The sequence below is a fragment of the Lagopus muta genome, chromosome 1, assembly GCF_023343835.1.
Source record: "Lagopus muta isolate bLagMut1 chromosome 1, bLagMut1 primary, whole genome shotgun sequence".
In the NCBI taxonomy this organism is placed as follows: domain Eukaryota; kingdom Metazoa; phylum Chordata; class Aves; order Galliformes; family Phasianidae; genus Lagopus; species Lagopus muta.
In genome coordinates, this window is record NC_064433.1 from 29,669,932 (window position 1) to 29,693,970 (window position 24,039).

At 41.7% G+C, this 24,039-nt stretch overlaps 1 protein-coding gene across 3 annotated transcripts in view; it reads left to right on the forward strand.

Moving 5' to 3' along the window:
* The first annotated feature begins 2,149 nt into the window (after nucleotides 1–2,149).
* The window catches only part of TMEM117 (transmembrane protein 117), a 193,852-nt gene continuing 171,962 nt past the window's right edge, over nucleotides 2,150–24,039 (forward strand). For 2 of the 3 annotated variants that reach the window (XM_048929230.1, XM_048929253.1), the window contains exons 1-2: nucleotides 2,150–2,267; nucleotides 3,902–4,206. In XM_048929230.1, coding sequence (XP_048785187.1) covers nucleotides 3,930–4,206 — 277 coding nt within the window. In that variant the 5' untranslated portion in view covers nucleotides 2,150–2,267; nucleotides 3,902–3,929. Of the gene's footprint in view, nucleotides 2,268–3,137; nucleotides 3,172–3,901; nucleotides 4,207–24,039 lie in introns of those variants that run through there. The other variant, XM_048929241.1, reaches the window with a different exon arrangement.

The following is a 24,039-nucleotide window of genomic DNA, read 5'->3' on the forward strand; positions in this document are numbered from 1 at the left end:
TAATACAGCATCACTATTTTGGAGCGTGGTCCTGGGCCAGATGGGGCTGTCAGAGGCAGCGGCCCTGGAAATGAGCTGAGCGCTTCCAGGCTGATGTGCAGAAGGCCAATCCTCATCCGAGAGCAAAAATGACTTCACAGAAATTGAAACTGCACTAAGATGCATGTACTGTTAGTTCAGTACTCACAGATCTCTGCTGGAAACGGCATAAAAAGATAGGCTTTACATGAGCACTACTTTGTAGTAGGAGATCTGTAAGATTCATTCACAAACACTAAAACTAGCATTTCAGAAGACTCATTTGCTGATTCCACCTGCTCCTTAGGCTCACCTGGCTGCTGTCACTGCTGGCCTCCCAGTGGGCATTCCTGAGTTGCTGAACAGGTTGCTGGTCCTTGGCTGCTAGGGATGAGTCCCTATTAGCCTCCTTAAACTGTGTGCGAATTCTTGGTCTTCAGGAACATATTTTATTGACAACAGTTAGATTGCTTGATTAAGGAAACTGAAGTGGTCCAGCTCTTCTTTGAATATATCAGTGAAAAATATAAAAAAAAATTTAAAAATAGTGTCCCTAAGGAAAGCACTTGCAAGAAATTTGGGGGAGGTATACAGCATAGTTAGGTTGCTGGCTACTTTAATAGAAAAGAACCTGATTTTCACATGATTGAGTTATGTCCGAGCTTCAAAAAGTTGCTCACAGATTTACTGTCTGAAAAACATGCTCTGTAGTGTTTCCACGCAAGCTGAGTAGCACTTTTTTTTTTTTTTTTTTTTTGGTGTGTGTGTGTAGGTGCATGGAGCGTGATCTGTTTGCCTCCTGCTCTTTGGATTCTCATCAAAATCCAGGAACAGGAGGAGGCTGAGCCTTGTGAGAGTGGCAGTGCACACAGAGCTGTTGCATGAGCCGGCAGTGCCGCACACTGTGTTTCATCACTCTCTAGTCACACATGATGGTTTTTTTCACTCTGAATATTTTACATGTCTATTGACTGTAAAGATAGCTTGGGGGCAGGGGACTGGTGTTGAATATTTTGAAAGTTGCATCTTTCTACCTTAAAAATGAGAACCTAATCGGTCATTGCATTGATTGATAATGTGATTGTGCCAGACACCCTCACAGCAGTCACATTTATTGCAAACAAATCAGCAGGGACTCACTAGCGTTCGGCAGTTGTGCTGCACTTCTACAGCACAACTCACCTGAGGTCTCTTCCATGTGCCTCAGAGGACCTCGGCCAAGTTCCCTCCCGTACCCTGGATTGAGCAATCCCATGTATAGAATCCATGTTTTAAGTTCGATGCTGTATTTCAGCTCCCTGCATCAACACAGTGACCTGACTTCTCACAGTCCAAACGAAATGCTGAGGCAGCATCTAGCAGCTTCAAGCATCGAGCCGACTGAACCCCTGCCATAACGCAGTGCCGTGAGCATCCTGCACATGTTTTCCTGGGATGTCAGCAATACCAGCAAACCGGCGCTAGGGACCAAATCCCGCGTGGAAAGGTTTCGCTCTACAATAAAGCTAAAGCGCAGCGCCAACACCGCTGTCAGGCTGCACGGAGGCATCGGCCCGACGCAGCGACAGCTCGGATGATGCCCGCACCGCGGGGACCTGCCGCGGCCTCGTGACAGCCCCGCGATGTGACTTCAGTGGGTATCGCCCTGCCTCTCCCCGCAGGAGGCTTTTCCTCAGTCTCCCGGAGCGCTGCCGCCAGCCCCGTGCTCTGCCTCACCTCGGGAGAACGGAGACGCGACCCTCATTTCCCACCTACGGCTGATTCGCTTCCCGCCGAAGCCGGCGCTGATCGTCGCCCCGCCGTCACTCGCCCTCCGCCTGCTCCAGCCCCGCCGCTTCACAGCGCGCCCGGCCTCGGCCCTTCGCAGGGCACGGCCGCCTGGACCCTGCCGCAGCGCCGCTGCCCGCGGCCGCCAAGCCTGCGGCACAGCCGGGGCCGCCGCCGCCGCCGCCTTCCCGGGAGAGGACGGGGAGGAGAGGAGGGGCCGCGCCGCCGCTCCCGCCGCAGCCGCTCCCTCCCCGCGACGGCCGGGGGCGGGACGCCGCGGCAGCGCCAGCGCCGCTGTCATCGCCCGGGGGCTGGGGGGGCCCAGGCGGCCGCGGGCTGCTGCGGGAGCCGCCGGCCACCGCCGGCCGTTCCGAGCCGCCGCCGGCCGCTCCGCGCCGAGCCGAGCCGCCGAGAGACGCTCCGAGCCGAGCCGCTGAGAGTGAGCCGCAGCAGCCGCGCGCGCGGCGCGGACCCCGGCGACGGTGAGTGAGGCAGGAGCTTGGCCACGGCCCCCGGGGGCACGGCGGGGGCGCGGCGGGGCTGCCCGGCCTGCGGGGAGCACGGCGGCCTCTAACAGGTTGCGGCGGGCGAGGGGTGCGCGGCAGCGGGCGAGGGCTAGAGCTCGGCACAGCGGGAGCGCTGCTGCGATTTCAGAGGGTGGTTCCTGGAGCCGCCGCTTCAGTCGTCTGTAGCCCGGCATCCTGGGGCTGCTGAAATGTCAGCGCATCCAGTTGTTTATCTCACGCCCCGCTCGGGCTTTAAGAAGCAGTGTCCGTGAGGAAACAGGGAAACTTTGCTCTTCTTAACGGGGAGATGGGAGAATAGTTTGGGGCATCCCTATGGTTCTAAAGGTAATTTAACCTCCCCAGAGTGCTGCTCCTCAGGCTGCTGGACCGGTGACCCCTGCTTGAAATCGTCCCATTCATAAAGTTGTCACAGGGCTGGCACTTGCTTCTGTCGACTGTTTACTGTCTCTTGTGTTTTTTGCTTTGTCGTCTGCAATGTATGTATTATGTGATGTTATTAGTTGTGAATGTTTACTAAATGCTCTGTCTGAATATGCGGAGAGCTTTCATTCTTCTGCTTTTAATGGATACATTATTACTTGTAATTTCACCGGAATACTTCTGATTACAGAGTTAGATCATTCTGAAGGAACTACCTAAGGATAGACATTGTAATCTGAGCTGTTTGCAAGTTTCCAAAGTGAGACTCACCCACAGTCCAGGAAGGGATGGGTAACGGGCTGCTGTATTTAGGCCTTTTGCTGGCACTGAGGTTTGATTATTTTTTCCCGCAGGGTAGATTTGCAAAAATTGGTACTGTTTGCTTGAGCACACTGTATCCTTCAAGGAGCATGCTGTAATAAACAAGCAATATTATTAGGTATTCCTTCTTTTTTTTTTCCTTCTTACACTTTGAGTCCCTTTGAATAATTGCAGTGTTCCACAGCACAAAGGCCTTATATCTTTGTGAAAACAAAGTGCTTCAGCAGGATGAAACAACCAATTTGTTGTGTGTAAAAGAGAAATCAAATGACAAACAGCTGAAATGTTAACCATACCCCGCTGCATTTTTCTGCAGCTGTTCTACATAAGCCGACAAGTTTCAAAATACAGCTTTCATATTTGTAGAACATGGTGCTCAAGGCACTCTTCTTTCCTGGTTTTGAAAATATGCTTAATTATTCTTGTGCTCCCTGAAGCTGATGAAGAGATTTCCACAGGCTTTCCTGGGCTGTAGGAATTACCTCTAGGAATTTTTCCATCATGTCATTCCTTCATGTAAGTAAAAGTTCCTGATGGGGTGAGGGACGTGCCTGTGAGCATCTAGGGGGTGAGGCAGTAGGAGCCTTCACTGCGCTCAATGACTTGTTCCATTCTCATATAAAGAGAAAGGTTCAGTCCAGGTGTAGCATCAGAATTTTTGAAATATGTGTTGTGTATTGCAGAACACGGGTGGAAAGGTACACTGAGTTTCCTGTAGCTTGCCTTGTTCTTACATGCCGTGTTTTCATGCCCTGCTGCTGAGCTGCGCCCTTAAAGAGATAATAGAGAAATGCTTGAGAAATGTTCTTGGTATGTGTAACATTGTGCATTTGTATCTTTACACGCAGACAAAGAGCAGCTCTGAAGTACCTGAGGATGGATAAAGACTTCCGCTACTACTTCCAGCACCCGTGGTCTCGCTTAGTTGTGGCTTACCTCGTGATCTTCTTCAACTTCTTAATATTTGCCGAGGACCCGGTGTCTCACAGTCAGACAGAAGCCAATGTGATTGTTGTCGGGAACTGCTTCTCCTTTGTAACCAACAAGTACCCCGAGAGCGGCGGCTGGAGATGCCTGAAGGTGCTGCTGTGGCTGCTGGCCATTCTCACAGGGCTGATCACTGGGAAATTCCTCTTCCACCAGCGCCTCTTTGGTGAGTTCTGTGATGTGCACACAGGCCTCCTACTGATGGCTCAGTCACTTTGCCTTTAAACTGTCCACTTACTGCAATTTCGTATGCTTTGCTATTAATCGCTTCAGATGTTTAGAGCTGCGTAGACCTCGGTACATCAAAGCTCATATCGCTGTGGAAATTAATGCCATCTCTGCTTACGTGAATGTAATTCACAGTAATTTCAGTCACAGAAGGTCTGAAAACAGAGAAAGCTGACGTGTTTGAAATAATTGAGAGATGGGTGATTTAAAATATTAAGAACGTACTTTGTCTTCAAAGCAAATTTTAAATCTTATATGATTTTCTCAGCAATCTGCAGAAAAGGCGTTGTTCCTTTAGACATTGTCACTGAATGTCTTGTCAGAAGTCCCATAAGTGGAATGTGGGGAAGTGGTTAGTATTAGCAGACCTGTGATAAGAAAATCCTGCATGAAAACAGGAGCTCTGCAGCAGCAGGAGTTGTCCTGCCACTTCTCGGTACAAGAACAAGTTAATGAAATGGAAAGGTAGGAAATGGAAAAAAAACATGACAGCAAGTGTCTTTATGCAGGAGATGTGACTAAACTGGGAAACATACTGCCCATGGCATGGCTGAAGGGAAGGGAATGACCTCAGACTGAATTCTGAGACAGAGAACTTTGGTGTAGGCATGTGTAGAGAGAAAAGTATCTATCATTGTCTTAACTGAGTCATATAGTAAATGTAGAAAACATCTGAGGGCTCGAGGCTGTTCCAGTTTTAGAGATAAGTGGAAATCAGAGGAAAGGTTACTTCAGTCTGCCAGCTGCAAGTGTTTGATTCTGGATATATTAGAGAGATGCTGCTGGAGTGGGTGGGCTGTCCTGTGTTCTTGTTCTGTTGGGGCTGCAGGATGGATGGTTGCTGAACACCTCACAGCACATGAGTAATTGGCCATTTCCTCAGCCTGCCTCATTCTATTAAGATAAAAAGAGGACTGGTATTGTTTCAATAAATCAAACGTAAAGCTATTATGTCAAGGAACAAATAAGAAAAACAACTCTAAGAGACTCCTCTTAAAACATGAATTCTGAAAAATGGCTGAGCATCTTGATAGCTATTCGGTGGACATTTTAACATAGTGTGGTGGTAAATGTAAAACATCCCCGTGGAGAGGATGTTTTATCATAGTTCCTGGGTGCTGCTTCGAGCACTGCTGTAATGATGTTTTCAGTTCTGCCTTCCAAAATTGAGGAGTGATTTTGTTCATTTGGAGAAAATTAGGGAAAGTAATGAAAGTGATGACAAAATTACAAATTTAGCCCTATAATGAGAGGATTTAGAGGATAAAGGAAAGGTTAGAGAGTGACTTGCTCAAATTTGAGTTGAAGGACAGAACCTTCCGTCCAGCAAACATATTGCAAGGTCCAGTGCTTGAAAGTGGCAAATAGCCAAAGAAAGACTTCTTTTTTTATTTCTGTAATTGAAAAGCTACACAGTCAGTGGAATAAGGAATAGGCTGGAGTATCATCAAGACAAGCGAAATTTTCTTTTGGAGAATATGTTCTATTCTGGCTAGGCTGATTATTATGATAATTCCTTCTGGATTTGTAAGCATGTATCACATAGAGGACATAGCTTAATGTGAATTTTAAAGTGGCTTGAATCAGCATTACTGCCCGAAGAAGGCTTGCCCTACCTTCAGTATCTGCTGCGTGTTTGTGCTCTTCTGCAGTTGCTCAGAGAAACAGGTTTGGGAGCATAGGCATGTCTGCAGTATCCACCTTTTATTTCCGTGGGAATCATATGTCATCCCACAGATATTTGTGGCAGCACAAAGAAGGAATCAATGCTGGGAGGCAACAAACAGTCAAGAGATTCCTATCTGCGATGCAGTGCTGGCTTATTGATGTTTATGGTTGTGGTCTTGGGGAGCGATAGGGGTGTAGATATGATCTGATTCAGGTTAGCTGCTGCAAGCTCAGTTTCAGAACAGTTTAAGCCAACATGGCTCTGCCCCAGTCCCACCCAGCTGTGGGTTTTGGACCTGCCTGGAGCCAGCACTGCTATGGATGCAGCTGAGCAGCAAGCCAGCCTGGGCAAGCGGTGCTCATGGAAAAGCAGTTGCTTCTGCCATCACTCGAGTGCCAATGCTGATGCCAAGGACAGTGCAGCCAAATAGCCAGGGGCCGCGGCAGCCTAGACTCATGTTGGCTCTGGTGCTGTGGGATGGCACCAATGCAGTGAGGCCATGCTCATGGGATGCTGCTTGTGATGCACTGAAAGCAGATGGTGGCCTGTGTGACTGACAGCTTGTGTGACTGACAGCCTGACTGCGTGCTGTGTGATGTGGCCATGCCAGCTGTAAACTGGCATGTGTGGAGAGTGACAGCATCGATGTGATGATGATGTGGGCTTCAGAGGAGGCTTTTAGCTTGAGTGTATCGTTTTGGTCTTCAGAAGATTTGCATAGCCCATGCTGAAATCTTTCTTGACAGTTACTTGACAATATTTTAAAGTCTTTACTGCCTAGAAATCCCACTTTGTGTCCAAATCCCACTGAGTACGCCTTCTGGATCTTCTAGCTTCAAGCACTTCATACATTCAGCTCCTTACTGCTTTTAATTTCCCTATTTCAAAAGGGAAAGAGATAGATATTGCAAAATATTTGTCTTTTCATATGGACTTTTCTTTTTCTGTTTTGTTTTTTCTTTTTTTTTTCGTGTATAATTGTTGGGCATCATTTTTTTTTTCTTTTTTTTTTAATCCTTGTACATTTATTTATATTTCTCTGTTAAATTCTATTGGCAGGTGAAATTATGACTGGTTGTTTTCTTGTAGCCTGCACATACCTTCCTGCTGTCGGGAAACCAAATAGCACCAGTCAATCTCCTTGTGTCAGATCTTGGCTCACAGTATGTGCTGCAAATTGAAATTGAGAAGGATTAGTCTGCACATCTCACTTTAGATGAAGAGGACTGTAAAGGATTTTCTTTCCATGTGCCCTTCCTGCTCTTTTGTCCCTTGTCTTCTGTATTTCTTGCTGCTGAATGTGCATTTGGAGTAAAAAAAATAGTGTTACGAGAGTTGCATTGTAACATAGTTTACTATCTATAACAGACACCATCTGATAAACATGGCTGTTGCAAACTACAGAATTAATAGGATTAAGCTCAAGCATGTTATGTTCCTAAAAATGGAGGAAGAGGGGTGATAGCCTAAACATTATTTAGGCTTAAACCTTCTGAGACTACAGAAAGATAAGGCAGTAGGTAAACTGTTGTTGCGAAGTGGAAATCATGACTAGAGGGCACGGCAAAGTATTTTCAGTTGGTAATAGTGCTGCCTTAGGACAGTAACCTCTTTGGTCACCTTCAAGACACTGCTCCACTGCTCATGACTTAGAACTCTCCATTCTTGCTTTTCAGTCAGGAAGCAACGTACTTCATTTAATAAACATCTCCAGTGATAAAGATTTCCAAAGAAAGCAGCCTTCATCTAGTGCATTCTATATATTTTCTTGGCATGTGATCAGAACAAATGGGATTTTAAAATTGCCTTTTGGCTATCATCCACTGTATTCTTTTGATTCATCACTAAGCATATCTTGTGTTTGGTTAGCTGTCGTGTTCTGTTGTGCTTTTTATTTTGCACTGAAAAATGAGGGGTCAAAGATGAATATTGGAAGTTTGGGGGAATAAAAATGTACACCGTAGTCATTTCTTATTCTCTGTGAGTTACCTGGGGAGGAGAAAAGTATCTTCTTTGCCCTTGCTTAGAGATTTAGTAGTTTATTTTTTGCTTTATTAAAAGCGGAACAAGCTTAGAAACTGACCCCATTATAATGACAGTGTGCATTCAGAAAATGCATTCAAATCTTACATAGTTACTTAGAAGAAATTCATGAATAATCTCTTCATATTGCTCGGGGGCGCTGTCTGGAAAATAACACAATATTCAGTTTGTAGAAAATGAATGTTTTAATCAGCACCTTCTCAGCATTTGTGCAATTGCTGTTCTGTACTCAAGCCTTGGGCCCAAATTCTAAGTTCAGTGGGGGACTTTTTGGTTCAGAGTTCAGGCTGTGTGTTTTGCATCAATGTGTATGTATCTATTACATCTTGTAAATCTAAAATGGTTTTTGATTTATATAGATTTTTAGCAGCGTAGATAAATGAGAAGCATTATTGGACAAAGTGTCTTAATTGTTTTCAGTTCAACATTTTTGCTTTGACTGATTTCCATGAGTAATAAAGCTGAGCTCATGCTGCAGATTTACTGAATCAGTTTTTCGAAGTATAATTACTAAAAAATGTGCAGGTTTGTTCCTGCTTGTTTTTCTGATTCTAAGCGATTATGAAGTCCAATTAAACTCTGTTATTACACAGATTTAATTTCATTCAGTTCTTAAGGAGTATGCTCGAATATTTCAGTTGACTTAAAAAAAAATTGGATGGAAATTAAATGCTTAATATGCTATCACAAATTATGGAAAACAAGGTAAACAGAACTAAAGCTGTATTTCTTAAAACAGGTGGGGCATCATAATACTGCAAGCAAATCTGAGCAGTTGAAAGAATGTTGGATTTAATGGATTCTCTCCTACAAATGATTGCAGTATGCAGTTTGTCAAGAATTAAATGATAATCTCAGCTTTGTAGGCATGGGAAGGAATAAATAAAGCAGTCATTATGGGAATTGCACTGAGAACTGCATGCACTAACGTTGCAAATTTTTTAATGGGCAGTGGTGGCATGCTGGGACCAATTTCATGACAGGCAGTTTCAAACAGAACACCCACTGAGGACCTGTTGTCTGAAAACATAACTCTTTTTGTCAGACATTTTTCCTGAAAGGCTTTAAAAGATATTGCAAACCTATTATAAATGCTCTTCATTGTCTGCTTTTATGCTGAGAGGTAAGAGTCTAACAACCGAAGCAGTGAATGTATGTAGATTGCAAGAAGAAATTAGGCAGAATGGGATTTAGTCAGGATGATAATGTACTACATAGGAGAAAAGTGAATCTGTTATGCAGCTAACTGACAAAGGATACATTTGTACAAGAGCACATACATGATTAATTAGTACCTTGAAATACCAGGGGTCATGTTAAGGTAAAATCTGGGCTGTGGTATTGCAGCTAGTGTTGCTGTGGTGTAGTGCTTGTGCAATGCCTAGCGAACTAAATGAGAAAAAAAGATGTGCTAGGATTATTGCGTGGTTGTTTTTCAGCCAGATTGTTTCCCATTCTCATTTGTTCAGAACCAGTTGTGCCACTATCTGTACCAGCAAGTAATGGGTGTATGACAATACTTGCATCATACTGTAACCTGACTGACGTGGCATATTCTCTTCTTTTGTCAGCTCTGTGGCTTAAATTACAATAAGACCTGTCACTTAATATCCAGCCACTTTGTTCCTGCTTTTTTTTTTTCCATTGATGATTTCAACCCAGTAGAAAGCTACTAATGTGATAGCTGGTCAAACAAACAAACCGTCTTCAGGAGCCTATTCAATATGAATTTTAATACTTGTGCAGTTTATGCTGTTGAAGACATTCAAGGTCTGCTGTGATTACTTCACAGTCAATTCACCTCTTTTGTATCCAGAAAAATGTCAAAGCGGTACAATCGGATTATTTTGGTCCTACAAAACGCGTGCCAGAAGGCCAATCTAACAGCTAGCTAATAATAACACAAAAAGGGCTGTGAGCACACATTTTTGAAAGCCAGATTCCTCAGCACAAGAAAAACAAAACAACAACAACAAAAAAAACCAACCCACAAACAATAACCCAGAAACACTACCACAAGATAAAAAGCAAGAAACTCAGCCAGCCAGTAGGATCATTGCATTCCAGCTGTGACGAATTGCCAGTAAGAAAGATGTCAGTTTAAAATGAAGTTTACATCGTTCATCAGAGAGACCACAAGTGACCTTTGAAGTATAAATAAAAAGCATGCAGATGACCTCCTACTTTCTTCATTTACACTCGCATTTTTAGAAGAGCTGTAACTTCTCGTGGCTTCCCATCATAAGGTTCAATGAGAAGAATGCCACTGTCTGCTCTTAGCATTAATTATGGAATGCCTGATACCACATTACCAGCAGAGTTTAACTGGAGATCATAGAAGCATAGGATCACTGAAGTTGGAAAAGACCACTACTGACCCATCCCCACATGCCCACAAACCATGTCCCTTGGTGTCACATCTCGTCTGTTATTGAATGCCTCCCAGGATGGTGATTCCACCACCTCCCTGGGCAGCTTGTTCCAGTTTCTCATTGCTCTAAGTTTTTTTCTAATATCCAACCAGAACTTCCCCTGGCAGAACTTGAGGCCATTACCAATTGTAGCCACAACAAGCTTATTTTTGCAATGAAGACTTTGATTCTCTTGGAGGCGTGTCTCCCTTTCCCCAACCAGCACCATAAGACCGAGGGAAGTGCTGCGTGTGTCAGATTATCTGTAATGGGAAGGCTCTTGAGAATATTTAGCATTCAGTGCCTGAAAACTAAAAATAATCTCATCGCTACTTAGTATTGATGTGTCAACTCTGTGTTTTGATCTCTTTGATGTGATGTTCAGATTTTTCTTTCCATTCGAGACAGGGAGTGATTTTGGAATGATGCCTGTCACTTGCAGGAATATGTCTCAGTTCCCTGATTTCTAGAAATAGAAGTGAGTTTATTACTAGCAGGATAAGCCTGATGGGCATAGTGCTGGTACAATCTAGTACAGGGGCAAATTTCTTCTTTCCTTATTCCATACTGTAAGGAGATGGAGGATATGTTAGTGTGAAACATCACCTTGCAGCATGCTGTTGGAAAACCCCAAGGAGAACATGATGTCAGTGGCCATGCTGTGCCCTTTTGAGGGTCCCCTTAGGCTGTCAGAGTGGCATGAAGGTCCTTCATGTACCAGACAGTGAATGTTGCAAATACAAATCCAAAAATTTTAAGAAGTGAAAAGCTGAGCTTTCCCTTAAGCTCAGCAAAGAAGAAGTCAAAGATTTCTGAGATTATATATCCAAACAAGAAGCAGAAATGTCAGTTATTAAAACCAGAGTTAAAAATAATAATCAAGAATTCAGTTCTTGTACATTTTGCTGCCTGCCTGTACCACTTATAATGTAGTAAATTCTGCCTTTTTCTTTGTTTCATGCATCTATTAATTGATCAGCTAGAATGATAAATATGTCTTTTGCATATCCAAATTGGCCATTTAATAGGTTATGACAAACTAGACGATTTAGGTGTGATTATCAGTTATTTATTGTTATGACTTAAAAGACCAGAATATTACAAACTTTACTGAACTTCTCCCACTTCTGGCTTGGTATCTGACAGTGGCCCATCATAGATGCCAAGGAAAGATGGTGCTGATAGTTTTCTAGCCTGGAACAATTTGTTCACATTCAAACAAAAATAGATGCCATTTTTAGATGCCTTTGACAGTAATTCTGAAGGCAAATAATAAAGCTGGCAGTCAGCAGTAGTCTTTGTTCCTGCCTACCTGTAATTAAGATGCAAGTCCTCCACGAATTTTCACATTTTCTCATAAATCTCCAAATGTATCAAGTTCTTCTTCCTCCCACTTGTGTTACAACATTAGGGAACTTGTTGATTTGGACCATTTGGAGGCCAGAAAAACTGAAATGTTTAAAAACAAGTTGTTGGTTGAAAAGAGGCAGATTCTTCTGCTGATGTCTTCCTGTCTTAAATCACTTTAATTCCTCTTTCCTCTTTGGCACTGGGATATAATCTTTCAAAGTGGACAGCTGCTTGAAGCTCATGTATGTGCATGCTAAGTGATGTTTTCTATTTCTGGAATTCTGATGCCATGGTGCTGAGAAACACACTTTATTTAGTACTAATGCAAAGAGGACACCAGACCTGTGTGCAATATTCAGTCAAAGCCAAACATGCATGAAAATGACACTTAGCAGAGAGGACAGTAGGTGATAGGTAGGTTTGAGGAAAATGATCCTGGATACTCACAGCTGTGATATTTAATTTGAGTTTATTCAGAGAAAAGGGGACAAGGCCTAAAATTGGATGAATCCTAGCTTTAATTAACAATAAAACACAGACATCCTAGCTCTCTTTTTGATCTGTGGTCAGAGGTGTAGGTGGACATAAAATATGAATCTTAATTCACACTTGACAGTGTAATGTGTTGGAGTTTCATGACGTATAAAAAGTGAAGAAGATGCAAAGACTCTTCATAATCAATGGGAGCACATTGTAGCAGTGCTGCCTGCACAGGAGTGGCTTACAACTTGCTTAAAAGAGTCTTACTCTCAGCCTTCTGCCAGCACCCATCAACACTGGAGATCTGAGAACCTTTTTGTGTCAAACATTATGGTCTTGTCATATATTTGATACTAAGGTCTCATTTGATATTGTATCCTGGAACAGTAACTATTACAAAATATTGGTCTGTTTCCAGCAGTGCTGTACAAGTTTCTGTCCATAGATCAGCTTCTCTGGATAAGTGTTTACCCCTCAAAAGTTACACTACTTCATGTGGAGCACTTGTTCCTCATTCACTTTGTACCGTGTGTACTGCACTGGAAATCAGATTGATACCTGATGTAATTCCTTTAGAAAACCAAAACTGAAACCCACACTACTTACACTTATGTATACTTAACTTCTTTTTCAATTTTGTAGTTACAGACCTCACAGCTCCCTTGAGAGCTATCCCATAAAGCCATCTTATAGTATTTTGTCTTGTTGAGAGAAGCAAGTACCTTCTAACTATTTACTTGCTGTGACATACCATAGAAAGGTGAAGTCCTTTAAAGACTGTTTCCTCAGAGCAGGAAGAACATATGTATTCCTAAGTACATCAGTGTCAAAAAAGGTGTCTTCAGCAGTATGAAGAGCACTATTTTTTTTGTCGTGGAATAGTTTGTATTAATTTTAATCCTATACTTAATCCATAACTAGACCTTTCAAGGAGTCTCAGTGAATATTCTGTGACCACTGTAATGACAAAATTTGTGGTTGTTTTTCCTCACTGCTGTACAAGATGAATCAAATGTAATCTAACAAGGCGTCCCTAAAATAAATACTATTTCAAAAGAGGTGAAGATATTTTATTCTGTTGAAGAGGTTTGGATTCCTTGCTCTGTGAAAGGGAAAAAAAATTTCCTCTGAAAGAAACATTCAGTAGCAGGACTGAGAAAGTGCTCCATAACCTCACAGAAACAAGTGCCAAGTATGATTTTCCGTGTCTATTCCTTATAGAGACACTAGCATCTCAAGACGGAGAGCACTGTGTTGGCTACTTGAAGATGAAGATGTTGTGCACTAGCATGTTGCACATTAAGAGTGCTGGATCTGAAAGCTGTGTCACTGACATGTATTTATTTTTCATTTACACTCTGACATCCTGAATTGTATAAATTGTATAAATTGTATAAATTGTATGAATTGTGAAAGCAGGACAGTTGTACCTCTGGAGGTGCTTTTCTGTAGCAGTATCACATTTCCCATGGAACTCGGCTATTTTCCCTGGGAATGTTTGCCATATTAACATAAAGAGGTGAGAGGAATGGGCTGTCTTCCTGAATAGCTTGCCAGCATCTTTCTCCTTTAATCATTTCCATTTTGATTATTCGGACCTGTCTGGTGAATCAAACTCCAGAATTTGAGTAGTTCCTGAGCTTCTTTTGCCCCTTGCAGTGGGTTTTGTAAAATGCTCCACTTTTTGAGGGGCTCCACTTGAGAACACCGTGTCTGCTCTTGTGTGGTACTGAAGCCTGTGAAAAGCTAAGTAATCGTATCCTCACCATCAGGAACCTTATGCTTAGGGTAACCTTAGGTTTTAGTGGGTTAATGATTCACTCCTTGAACTCTATGGATACTTTCTTCCTTAACCATCTTTCACTGGAAATGGGCTTCCTACTGACACTTGTTTATGGTAGAAAAGCTGATGGAATGCTCTGAAAATATACCAGAATTTTGAATTCCATAATGGTCATTTTTACACTTAGTATAAATTTCACACCTCATAAGATCAGAATCTTAACTTAGCCAGCCTGTGCATCCTCACTGCCCTTTTCTTTCACATTTCTCACTAAAATACTATCCAATGACAAGTGACACAAAGCTCTTCAGATGGTATCAGAATGCCTTTCTGGTTATCATCTGTCTAGCGAACTAAATCTTAACTCGGCTGAGGCTCGTATGAAATATGAATTATTGGCCCTTAGATTACCAGATACAGTACGATATCATGAAACTTCTTGTAGAATTGGTGTAGATCATATGCTTATGTTTGCACAGTTGTCTTATAGTCCTTCTTAAAAATTTCAGACCCTCTTGCCTTCGGATCTCAGACAAGTGTGTGACATGTATCCCAGTAAGAGTGCATTCTGTTCAAGGATGCTGGAGGTATCATAGAATCCTTAGAGTTGGAAGGGACCTCTGAAGGCCATCTACTCCAACTCACCTGCAGTGAACAGGGACAGCTAGATCAGGTTGCCCAGGGCCTGATCCAGCCTCGCCTTGAAAGTCTCCAGGGATGGGACATCAACCACATCACTGGGCAACCCGTTCCAGTGCCTCAGCACCCTCACTGTAAAAGAGTTTTGTGGCTCTTCATGAGGTGCCAGATCCATCACAGTTCTCTAAACTCATAGAATCATAGAATGGTTTGGGGTGGTAGAGACCTTTAACATCATGTAGTTCCAGCCCCCCTGCCATTGGCAGGAACACCACCTACTAGACCAGGTTGCTGAAAGCCCCATCCAGCCTGAATTTGAATGCCTTCAGGAAGGGGGCATCACAACCTCTCACATTCCAGCAAAAGTAACTGGAGTCCTGCTCGGCTGAGGTACTGACTGGTGAAGAAAATGGGCAACAACTGGTCTGTTATTCTCATGCTGTATTAATGACAAGGTCCTGCTGTTGTGTGACAGGTGCTGTTGTTGCTATTACAGTCTGTGTAAACACCTGGCCAGAACCACAGTTATCTGAGGAAAAGTGGTTTAGAGAAGCAATTCAAACAATTCAAATTTAGAGAAGCAAGTTGTAATTATCTTTCAACAGAGGAGCACCTTCTAGTGGTACCAAGTGATTATGACAGTTAGGTAAACCTCAGAAGAAAACTTAAATGATAAACAAAGAATAGTAATGAATGTTTCTGTACAATATTTGGTAAGAATTAAAACATTTTTCAGTTACCCCCTCCCCTCCTGCCAAAAAAGACCCTCTACAGTTTACCAGTATTTTGTGTACATACTAAAAATAATGTTCTACCATGGAACCTATCCACCCTTTGACTTTTTTCAGTAATGAAAATTTGGGTTCATTTTATATTTGATTGAGTTGCTATGAAACTGTCATTTTTTTTTAATATTAACAAAGTTTCTCCTTTCACATTGTTTCTAATAAATATATATTTCTTAGTATAGCATTTGTCATAGTTACTTAGTTCAGCAAATAATAGTATCACATTATTTAAAATTCAATTTTTCTAAGATGCTGCTAAGTGAAATGGATCTTGTGGTTTAGGTGATACTGTGCATTTCTACTCTTTCCACTTCCATACCGTAAATAGTCCTTTCTGGAGTCCATCACATAACATTAGTACATAATACACATGAATGATCTGCTGCAGCAAATTAGGATTAATGAGCATTGCTTATGATTATACCATTGCAAGAGTTTTGTAATGTCATTGATGGAAAATTCATTGTGTTCCTTTGTCACATACAAAAACTCCACTTTGAAGGTGGAGGAAGGTTAAAGAACACATAACTAGAGTTCATATTCTTAATTCTATAAACATAATCCTCTATGTTCAAAGTAGAGAACCTGACCTTTTTTTTTCCTAGATAAACTTTTCAGTATTCGGAAACTTCAGCCCACAGTTGAAGTAAGTCTAGCAAATATTTTAACCAGCAAAATCTCATTCCATATCACTCTATGTGCTTACAGCAGGCACTAATATTGATGTGGGAGTTGACTTACTGATTATACCCCTTTTGACGTTCAGACAAGTGTCTCTCTGGTCACATACGCATGTGCTACTTGAGAAATATATAGCACATGAAATAATAGTTTTTACTGAATCTGAAAATGCTCAGGTCTGTGTGTGTGTCCCAAACATTCACAATAGGCTGGGGAACCTTCTTGATTGTCACTGGAATATACATCCTCTCAGTCCCACAACACCAATTCTTTACTTGTCTTGTGCATCTGAAATGCAAACACCCTCTGTAACCTCTGGGGTGCTCCTTGTAAACTGTGGTATTTATTTCCCCTGTACAAAGTATACAGCAGAATTGCAAATATTTATTGAAGATAAAATATAAAACAAAACCCATGCTTAATCTGTGCATACTGAGGTTAAATCAGAAAGCTATCTGCGGTTGGATTTTCTTTTTTGTTGCATATTTTATGCCTCAGAGAGAGAGAACCTTGTGCAGGGAACTCTACTCACCCTTCCTGAGGCTACCAAGGAATTCTGGACAAAAAATAATGCACTTTGTTCTTAGCAAGGAGAGAGTCTATATATATATGTATATGTATATATATAGTAAAAAAGCTTTGTTTCATTTCCTTCAAGACAATTTATTTTTGTTAGATCATGTGCTACCTCCTGCATTGGACTACTTTTTATCTCAAGAAAATGTAAATATCTTTTGTTTCTTGCTGTCTGCTGGTCCTTGACAGCTCAGCATCATGTTTATTGTGAAACTTACATTCCCTCCAGAGTAGCAGAGACAGTGCTGTTTTCCTTAGTCCCTTGGAAAATCAGTAGCAAAGCTCATGGTCAAACCTAAATCTCGTTTGAGTTCCAATTGAGGGTTAGTGGTGGGATGGCTGCTTTCTGTTGATCTCAGCTACATCTGTTTGAGAGAAAAGGATGTTCCTGACTCAAATCAGGCTAACCATTTGTCATGCATATTTGCTATTATTTGAACATATGCTATTTACAATTAAACATATTAAACTGTATACAGTGCCACATTCAGGTTTCTAAGTTACTTTGCCACAGCAGAGCATTTTGGACAACTTATCACAAAGATCATTTGTAAACCTAAAGATGCACTTTGATGAATGAGGACAAAATCTCTATTTTCTGACAAAACATGCTTTATAAATGCTTGTCTAGAAGGGCAGCATGGAACATAGGTTGCAAGAAAAGTATTTTTTGTTAAAAAGAAGCTTGTGAATCAGTTTCAGTGCAGTGCCAGGAGAAAAGAACAAACAATTTAAAAAGAACCTGAGAACTAATTATTCTGACAAGTCATTGCAGGGTGTCACTGAACTGGTATTGAGAAATAGAGATTACAGCCCTGCCCTTCAGAGTTCAACATCAGCGTTATAAGGGACATAAATACTGTAAAGCTTCTTTTATTTATTGTGAGATTTGATCCAGTAAATTCAGAGAAGAAAATTATAGTTTCGACTAGATACCACAAATAAAATGATGAAATGTATTAGAGCTCCAGAATGAGAAAAAGGAGGAGGATCATGGAATTATATTTATAGCTTTGGCAGTTAAAAAAGCCAGTACTTAAAGATGCTAAAAATTCATTAAGGATAAAGAGTACACAAATACAACTCATACTTCTGTGCCCTCTAAAGAAATTTTATTTGTTATTTGATGAAGACATCTAAAGAGGGTATTTTTTCCATGATCATTTCATAAACTGTCACATAAAATTAAAAAATCTACACCTCACAGGTAAAAGCGCAAACACGCCAGCACTTTCTATTGCTTAGGCAGGATTTTGAGTTCCTTCCCTACTGCAAATTGTTCTAATACATAATAGGAAATCAATATCTTTTTTTTTTTTTTTAGTTTTTCTTTTAACTGCATCAGCACAATGTTCTAAACCTGATGTAATAAAAGAAGAAAGAGTAAAGTCTCTGGTTAAAATTACATTTGAACTCCACGTAATGGGAATTGACAGATGTGGAAAAATGCAAAATCAAGCCTGCTTGCACGTACTAATCCTGGCGTGGTTTAAGTCTTCCCATGTTACCAGCATTGTGCTTATTCATTTATTCATTTATTCAGTTTATTCATAATAGCAGATTGAGGTATTACATCTAGGTAATAGCAATGACATTAATGTGAAACAGAGAAAGATGTGATGCCTGCATGAATTCCCTGCATCATACAGTAGAGCAGGTGGCCCTGACCATCACTAGACTGCTCTTGACCGCCTTTGGTAATTCTTCAGAGAGAAAGACCACGTCAGCTCTTTCCTTGCAGCAGTAAAAGTCCATCTTTCTGTACTTATTTTGTGTTAAAAGATGAGTGTGCATTCTTATGAATAATTTTATTTCTGTTATTTTTTTTATTAGAGAAATAGCAAGCTATGTCTAAAGACTGGGTGGCATTTTAGATGAAGGCAGAGAGCAGTGCTTGTCAACTGCATTTGCTTCCCCTGCAGTTTGTAGTTCACACCAGGTCCATGAGACCAGCAGAGTCAGGTAGGACGGACTCCACAAGAAGGCTGATGGAGACATTTTGGCTGCTAACATTGGCCTTCAATTGGTCTTCAAACCAACCTATTGGTTGGATTGATAAGAAACTGGAGCTCTTGGGTTCCCATTATACATGATGTACTGTGCGAAGGCATCACATTTCTAGCTAGGTCAGTAGCTGAGACCTCGAGTATGTACATTTTGTGACATTAGGTTACCTTTGAGTGCAAAAGCTGAGAAGTGCAGTTCTCCCTGATGAAGGCTCACCTTCCCAGCTGGATGAAGACCTGTGAACCATGTGAAGAGGAGGCAGGGATCTTACCCTGGCAGGCGGTGCCATGCTGCAGGCACACTGGGAGCTTGGCTACCCGTGTCCGGTGCACGGCCTGCTGGGCAGCAGTAGCAAGGCCCATGCAGAACTTGCTTCCTTTTGCCTTAGCTCCTTCAATGGTAGAATCAGTGTGCTGATTATTTTTCCTTCTGCCTGGAAAGCATTGCCTTCCTTCCACTGGTGAAAGCAGCGTACAAAGGTGAGATATTTTATCTGCCCGTTGCACTGTTTGGTGTGGCTGTTTGCCAGGTGCAGTGTTTCTGAGACTTGGAAAAGAAAAACTGGTATCAAAATACATTGGTTTATACACACTGAAGCGAGACTCCATCTTTTAGGAGCATTTTAACATTGTTTTTTAAAGAAGGTAAGCTCATATCTTAATGTGGGAAGTTTTCAGGTAGTTTTCTGCAAGTATTACACAGGCAAATACAGAACAGTGGGTGCATGAGGATGGCTTACCTTAAGTTGCATCTTTGGGACATTTGTTGCTCAATTTAGCTCTTCAACTTCAAAATTTTAATTTCAGCAATTTTAGTTCACAAAACAATGCTGAGTTTTACAGTAATAAATAATTGTTTCCTCGACTATAGCTGATCACACCCATAAGCAAATCTTTCAGGCCGTGGGCCATTTTCTGTTCGGTTAGTAAGTTACAAAGATGCCCATCACTGTAATATCTCTGAATCCACAAATAGTAATTGAGAGCTATCCACATCTTGCAGTCAGTTTTGTAGGCTAATATTATTCTTTCAACAATAACTGATGTGTTCAAACTCATTAGAACAGGCGGGCATTTAATTAGATACCATGTCCTCAGATTTAACCCAAACAATAGGCCGTGATAAACCAGTGTTGCAACATATTTGTCTTAGAAGGAGATGTTGACTTTGGCTCTTAGCTGTTTGTTTTATTGTTCATTTATTGTAGCAAAATGGAATAATCTGATTTGATTTTATTTGTGTATGTCAAATTATCTGAGGAATATTATAATGAAACATTTTAGGAGCATTTATTTCCAAATAAAAATATGACCAAGTAAATATGAACAGATGTCTTGTGGTTTTTAAGTCTTAGTTTGTAGAAAACCTTTGGTTTCATTCAGGAGAACATTAGCATTAGTTCAGCCTGGTTGAACAAAAACACTTTTAAAAAGTGTGTTTAATTGATTATTACATCTCTTATAAGCAGGAAAATAAATGTTTAGAAGCCTTTTCAGCTACTAGGGAGTACTCATAGCTGATTAGCTTGAGGAACTGCTATCTGAAGAGCAGAAGGTAAGAGAGAGAGAATGATTTTTCCTAAGGATTATGTCCTAAAGCAGATCTTTAAAGATTAACTTTAAACTCAACCCAGTACAAGGCACATTGCGCAAGGTGCCAGTTTGGGAGAACAGGCAACACAGGCACTGTAACATGGATACATTTTTTTTATTTTTTATTTTTTTTAGGGAATGTCTTCATTTCTTTTTTGGGGGGTTGTTGAGAATAAACTTTTCAGGGACATAAGGTGTCTTGTTGGTTTTTTTTTCCTTGCATTCTCATTTGTTTGTGAATGCCTTGGGACCTCTTCTTTTGATGGTTTCACTGGTAGAAAACTGAGTTATATGAACTTGTGGGCCATTCCATGCGGCTACAGAAACAGACATGGAGATAAGGATTTGTTTTTGTAATATGCTTTATTCCATATTTTTATGTTTGTGGAATACAGAGAGAAGTAACGTAGAAAAGTGGATTTTATGAGAGTTTCAGAGTCCCGGTAGTGTGTCCCTTGATTTGTAGATGAACACAGAACTGTAGACAGCCTTAGTCCATCCTATGTAAGTGAACTAGAGGAGTCTCCAGCTTTCTCCTGTTTTTCCCCAGCATGGCATATAAATCAGGGCTGCCATCCATGCTACCTTTATCTCTTGCTCATATCCTTGGAAGTCAGGGAGGATCAAAGGATATGCAGCAGAAATCAGTATTGTTTTCATGAGTGCTATTTCATGGCAGTTTTAGTCTTCTGACTTGATTGACATCTGGAAAACCAGTTCCCTGCCCCTTTGCTTCTGCTGTCCTTTTCTGGTCATTGGGCACAGCACATACAGCTCTCTTTGATGCTCTCCCAGGCCTGTGAAGGCAATTGCTGGCCTTGTTCTGTCACGCGTGCCTTAGACCATGCAGCTCTTTGGTAGGGTGATGCTGACAGAAAGTAAATAGCAGCTCATTTTGCATTTTTTTTATCTGTATACTGCATAGTTCAGCCACATAGAGACTATGAAGGTCATTCTTCTTCAGCTAAACGCGTTTTTATGTTCTGATTACCTGGCCAGAATGAAATTTCTCTGTCTTATGGAAAATTTTCTCTAAGTCAGACTCTCACATTGACTTTCCTACAACAGACTGAGACTACACTAGTAGTCTTACTTTTTCTTATCACACACTGAATCTCAGGCAGAGAAACCCATGACTTTGCAATCCACCATTAATGCTGCTTGCAAAAGACCTACAAGTTGCTGAAGGGTTATCTGTGAATCTTTCTAATTATTGAGCCTGACCTGCTACGAGTTACCTATTCCACTCTTTATTTGAATTTTTTAATTTAATTCTCACAAACTTTGGGTACTTGTGACCACAGACTGTATTCATAGGTGCATCATCCACCATTATGAAGGCAGCAGTTCTAAAACAAAACACTTCTTTTTTTTCTTAAAGAAACAACTTTGATAATGTTTTTCACAATTTCTTCTGAACTTAATGCTTATTTCCTCATTAACAACAGTCCTTTGTAATGATTCTAACTTGATATGTAGTATCAACATTAACATCTATAGACAGTATGCAGTGAGTATAGCAGTCAGTTTTTATGTTTAACTTTGTGTCTAGAAAAAAAAACTTATTTTGATTTTGATTTCCCAACCCTGTTGAAAATCAATACTGAAGTAGAGAATGGACAAAGAAAGAGTGTTTTTGTAGCTTTAAAGAGAGAGTAAATGATAAAATGACAAGTGTTTGATTTTGGAAATTGCTTTCTGTTTAAAACTTGGCTGTGCAATCCAGGGGGAGCAATAAATTCATTTAGCCCAGAACTTCACAATTATCTCTGCTGTTCATCCCTTCCTCATGCTGAGAGCGCTTTTGTCACTAAATGGCATTAATATCATTTCTGTGTCAGTCTGAAATGTAAGCATACAGAAGAGTAGATAGTGGCCAGTGTGTACCCATTTAGAGATTAACAAATTCTCTTTAATTGTTAATTGTTAACAATCCTGTCATGTTTACAATAGGCAGCTCACAAATAAAGTAGATGAAGGTGCCAAGGGAGCTGGTGGGGGTGATTGCCGAGCCGCTCTCGGCCGTCTACCAGGGCTCCTGGTTATCTAAGAGGTCCCAGAGAATTGGAGGCTTGCCGATACGACTCCCATCTACAAGAAGGGCCGTAAGGAAGATCTGGGGAATTACAGGCTTGTTCAGCTTGACCTCAGTACCAGGGAAAGTTATGGAGCAAATCATCTTGGGTGAGATCACACGGCACATGCACGGTGTCCAGAGGATTAGGCCCCACCAGCATGGGTTCATGAAAGGCAGGTCGTGCCTGACCAACCTCATCTCCTTCTATGACTGGGTGACCAGTTTGGTAGATGAGGAGAAGGCTGTTGATGTAGTCTACCTAGACTTCAGCAAAGCCTTTGGCACAGTCTCTCACAGTATTCTCCTGGGGAAACTGGCTGCCCGTGGCCTGGACAGGTATCCCTTTCTTTGGGTAAGGAACTGGCTAGAGGGCCGTCCTCAGCAGGTAGTGATGAATGGAGTTAAGCCAGCTGGGAATCCATTAAAAGTGGTGTCCCCCAGGGGTCAGGACTGGGGCCCATCTTATTTAGTATCTTTATTGATGACCTAGATGAGGGGATTGAGTGCACCCTCAGTAATTTGCAGATGACACCAAGCTAGGAGGTGGTGTCGATCTGCCTGAGGGTAGGGCGGTCCTTCAGAGGGATCTGGATAAGCTGGACCGCTGGGCTGAGGTGAATGGGATGAGGTTCAACAAGGCCAAGTGTCGGGTCCTGCACTTTGGCCACAACAACCCCATGCAGCATTACAGGTTTGGGGATGGATGGCTGGATGAGTGTGAAGAGGAAAGGGACCTGGGGGTGTTGGTTGATGCTCGGCTGAACATGAGCCAACAGTGTGCCCAGATGGCCAAGAGGGCCAACGGCATCCTGGCCTGCATTAGAAATAGTGTGGCCAGCAGGAGCAGTGATTGTCCCCCTCTACTCAGCTCTGGTGAGGCTGCACCTCGAGTATTGTGTTCAGTTTTGGGCTCCTCACTACAGGAAAGACGTTGAGGCCTTGGAACGTGTCCAGAGAAGGACAATGAAACTGGTGAGGGGTCTGGAGCACAAGTCTTACGAGGAGCGGCTGAAGGAGCTGGGATTGTTCAGTCTGGAGAAGAGGAGGCTCAGGGGAGACCTCACTGCACTCTACAACTTCCTGAAGGGAGGTTGGGGTGAAGAGGGGTTTGGCCTCTTCTTCCGGGCAACAAACAGGACCCGGGGAAATGGCCGCAAGTTGTATCATATCAGAGGAGGTTTAGATTAGACATGAGGAAGATCTTTTTCTCTCAGAGAGTGGTCAGGCACTGCAATGGCTGCCCAGGGAGGTGGTGGAGTCGCCGTCCCTGGCAGTGTTCAAGAGGCGCCTGAGAGAGGAGCTGAGATGTGGTTTAGTGCTTGTGGTAGCAGTGGTAATAGGAGGACAGTTGGACTGGATCATCTTGTAGGTCCTTTCCAACCTTGTGATTCTATGATTCTAAGGTGAATATTTTTTCTTTTAAAATATGGGAAAATTAAGGATTAAGAAATCATCAAGGGGTTAAGAGCAGCACTTAACAATTAGGTGAGTATGTAACTCTCTAGAATAGAATATAGATGCACAATTTACTGTGAGATCCTCATAAATATACACATATAAACATATAAACATATCTAAAATGTTTCAGATTATCAAGACTTGTTCCTTCATTTCACATCACAGTTACAAACAATTTAAAAAACAATGTTCTAGATATTACGCATACATTTATATT